The 3388-nt window shown below is 41.3% G+C and overlaps 1 protein-coding gene across 1 annotated transcript in view; it reads right to left on the bottom strand.

The window, feature by feature from the left end:
* Window positions 1-2795, bottom strand: part of traf3ip1 (TNF receptor-associated factor 3 interacting protein 1) — a 20715-nt gene extending 17920 nt beyond the window's left edge. The window contains exon 1 of the mRNA XM_030787638.1: window positions 2673-2795. Within this exon, the coding sequence (XP_030643498.1) occupies window positions 2673-2795 (123 nt within the window). The remainder of the gene's footprint in view (window positions 1-2672) is intronic.
* Between the last annotated feature and the right edge of the window lie 593 nt (window positions 2796-3388).

The raw sequence follows: 3388 nt of genomic DNA, 5'->3' as shown, positions 1-3388 counted from the left end.
GTGAATGGCTTCATTAAAAATGCATTAGACAAGTGCTGAAAGATGAACCCGACTAAGCACAAACTGTCAGTCGGCAATACTGCATAGACATGTTCTATCACACAGGTCAGATACTGCATAGACATGTTCCATCACACAGGTCACATACTGCATAGACATGTTCTATCACACAGGTCAGATACTGCATAAACCTGTTCTATCACACAGGTCAGATACTGCATAGACATGTTCTATCACACAGGTCACATACTGCATAGACATGTTCTATCACACAGGTCACATACTGCATAGACATGTTCTATCACACAGGTCACATACTGCATAGACATGTTCTATCACACAGGTCAGATACTGCATTGACATGTTCTATCACACAGGTCAGATACTGCATAGACATGTTCTATCACACAGGTCACATACTGCATAGACATGTTCTATCACACAGGTCACATACTGCATAGACATGTTCTATCACACAGGTCAGATACTGCATAGACATGTTCTATCACACAGGTCAGATACTGCATAGACATGTTCTATCACACAGGTCAGATACTGCATAAACCTGTTCTATCACACATGTCAGATACTGCATAGACATGTTCTATCACACAGGTCCGATACTGCATAGACATGTTCTATCACACAGGTCACATACTGCATAGACATGTTCTATCACACAGGTCACATACTGCATAGACATGTTCTATCACACAGGTCAGATACTGCATTGACATGTTCTATCACACAGGTCAAATACTGCATAGACATGTTCTATCACACAGGTCAGATACTGCATAGACATGTTCTATCACACAGGTCAGATACTGCATAGACATGTTCTATCACACAGGTCAGATACTGCATAGACATGTTCTATCGCACAGGTCAAATACTGCATAGACATGTTCTATCACACAGGTCAGATACTGCATAGACATGTTCTATCACACAGGTCACATACTGCATAGACATGTTCTATCACACAGGTCACATACTGCATAGACATGTTCTATCACACAGGTCAGATACTGCATAGACATGTTCTATCACACAGGTCACATACTGCATAGACATGTTCTATCACACAGGTCAAATGTCCCTAAGAGTGACGCAGCTACACAGGGCAGACTAATCCAGACTCATACAGACTGCGTGTCTGTATATGGACCATGTGACCCTTTGAGAATAAATGACTTAAACATGCTCAATCCCTCCTCCACATGTGCAGTGTGTTTGCCTGGATACTCCTGGGTCAGCCCTGCACTCGCAGATCTGCCTCTGTGCTGTGGGGAGATACTGACCCAGCTACCTCAGCTCAAACTGTCCTCTAACATTTTAATACAGCCAGTCAGAAATGTAGGCAAGCGGACACAGCGAGAAAAAGTGAATGTATCTGTCAACCATCGGGCCTCTCATCTTTTACAGTTTGACCTACATATACCTTAGACCCTGAGAACTATGCACGTGCTTTGTAGACATCATAACAAAGGTGGAGCACAGGATTAGAACCAGTGTCAACAACTGTGAGCCTGACACAACCAAAATGCTTCAACATTTCCGTTCCTGACCAAAATATGGCTTTTAAGCGTTGTGGTGATTTGGTCCTATGTCCTGGCGTTATTCACTGTCCATGCATGATCTGTGCATCTGTGTAACCTAATGTAATATTGTACAATAACGAGGTTCAACGCGCAGTTATCTGTATTTCTTTAAAAGCGCACCCGAAAATTCGAGGAGGAAATCGAAATCGAATGTTTCTCGGTTATAGAGTAAACAAAACGAATGTCAGAAAATATGCATTTATTAAAATTAGTGCCGACAGAATTGTACCAGAACATAAAAAGTTCGTCCGTTGTTGACTACATGCTAGGCGTGGGCAGTACTAGCCCACCGCTGAAAAAACGCCGCTTAACTGACGGCTCTGAAGTTCTTACTTGTCCAACCGTTGGGTTGTGAAATGTTCTGAGTTCAAACTTGGTTGTTGGCAAACGTTAGTGATTCTAATAGGAGGCCAGATTGCTCACTGACAAGCTCACTGACATTATCCGTCTGTTGGCCGCTGTCAGTCTCTAGCGCAGGAGGAAGATAATTTCGTTTGTTTGCATAACCATGCAGACCAGTGCCCCTAGCAACGAAAAGACGCTGACTGAATAGCAAGCTAACCAATATGACGGAACAACTGCTGTTTCCGCAAACCTGACAGTGACAAATGCTTTTAAATTTGAAAGAGACATGCTATGCAGTCAGCTATTAAGTCAACGTTAAATAATCAGAAAATTCAACACAAGTACAACTCCGTTACTTTCTTAGCATCCAACTTAAAGTCAAGTCAAATGAAGACGGACGAGGGAGGAGTATTCAGTTGCTAGCTTGTCTTGCTGGCTTTACATATTAGATAACTTTCTTTAAGTAAATCCATACAATGCAGTTCCAACTGCAGACCAACGTTACTGTTCAGATAATCCGAGACAAACTAAGCCTAAATCAGCCTTTGCAAAGCATTACCCAACGATAGCTAGCAAGCCACTTGACAAGCAAACGCTAATCTTTCGCAGCCTTAAAACTGATGGCTAAAGTGACAAGGATTGTTTTACTTCAGAAGGGAACTAGCTATCAAGTGTTACTCTCGACCAGAGATAGCAATCGTCGGATAATTTACAATTACTCACCTCACTGAATATGTCGTGCAGGTAACGAAACGGCGGTTTGCTAAGTAATTTCTCTGTTAAAGGCGGTTTCTTTATTACTTTCCCTAGGGTATCCTGGGTCTTTTTGACCACAGTCCCGTTCATGGCAGCTCCACAGCACTAATTTTAACACAAGAAGCCACTTCAACCCAATCAAAACACCAACGAAAAGATTCTATCTAGCTAAAGTAAAAACTGGAATCACTGAGGTCCCTCTTGTTGCTGTGGCAATAGCTTTCAATCCCATAAGTCTCCGCTTTCCCACTTTGCGCTTGCGCTGATTTTGCCAGTAGTTGCTAAGAACTGATGATGTCCATAGCAACAGCAAGCAACCGCATATCACAGGGATCTCACAGATTTTTTTTTTTTTTGAAATTGTGAAGATATTAGCTAAAATATGACGCGAAACAGAAGAGATAGATATAGCAGGATATGTCTATCTTTACGTAGTCTTAAAATAAATTCAACACCATCCTGTAGCTTGATTTGCTGTTATATTCTGTTATATTTGTATTCGAATAAATCTCAATTACCTCTTTTTTCCCCCGTTTGAAATGTATACACTCGGCCTTGCTATGTTGCTACTTGTTTTAAAATGGGTATGACGATTTTTAAAAGGAACTCCGTAAAATAAGTGTCAGTTACATTCCTTAAACTGAAGTCTTCAGCCAAAATGTAAAGGTGTGGTAAATTATTTT

This window comes from Chanos chanos, chromosome 10 (assembly GCF_902362185.1).
Source record: "Chanos chanos chromosome 10, fChaCha1.1, whole genome shotgun sequence".
Taxonomy (NCBI): Eukaryota; Metazoa; Chordata; class Actinopteri; order Gonorynchiformes; family Chanidae; genus Chanos; species Chanos chanos.
The sequence above is the reverse complement of the archived record's forward strand: the minus strand, read 5'-3'. Positions and strand labels throughout refer to the sequence as shown.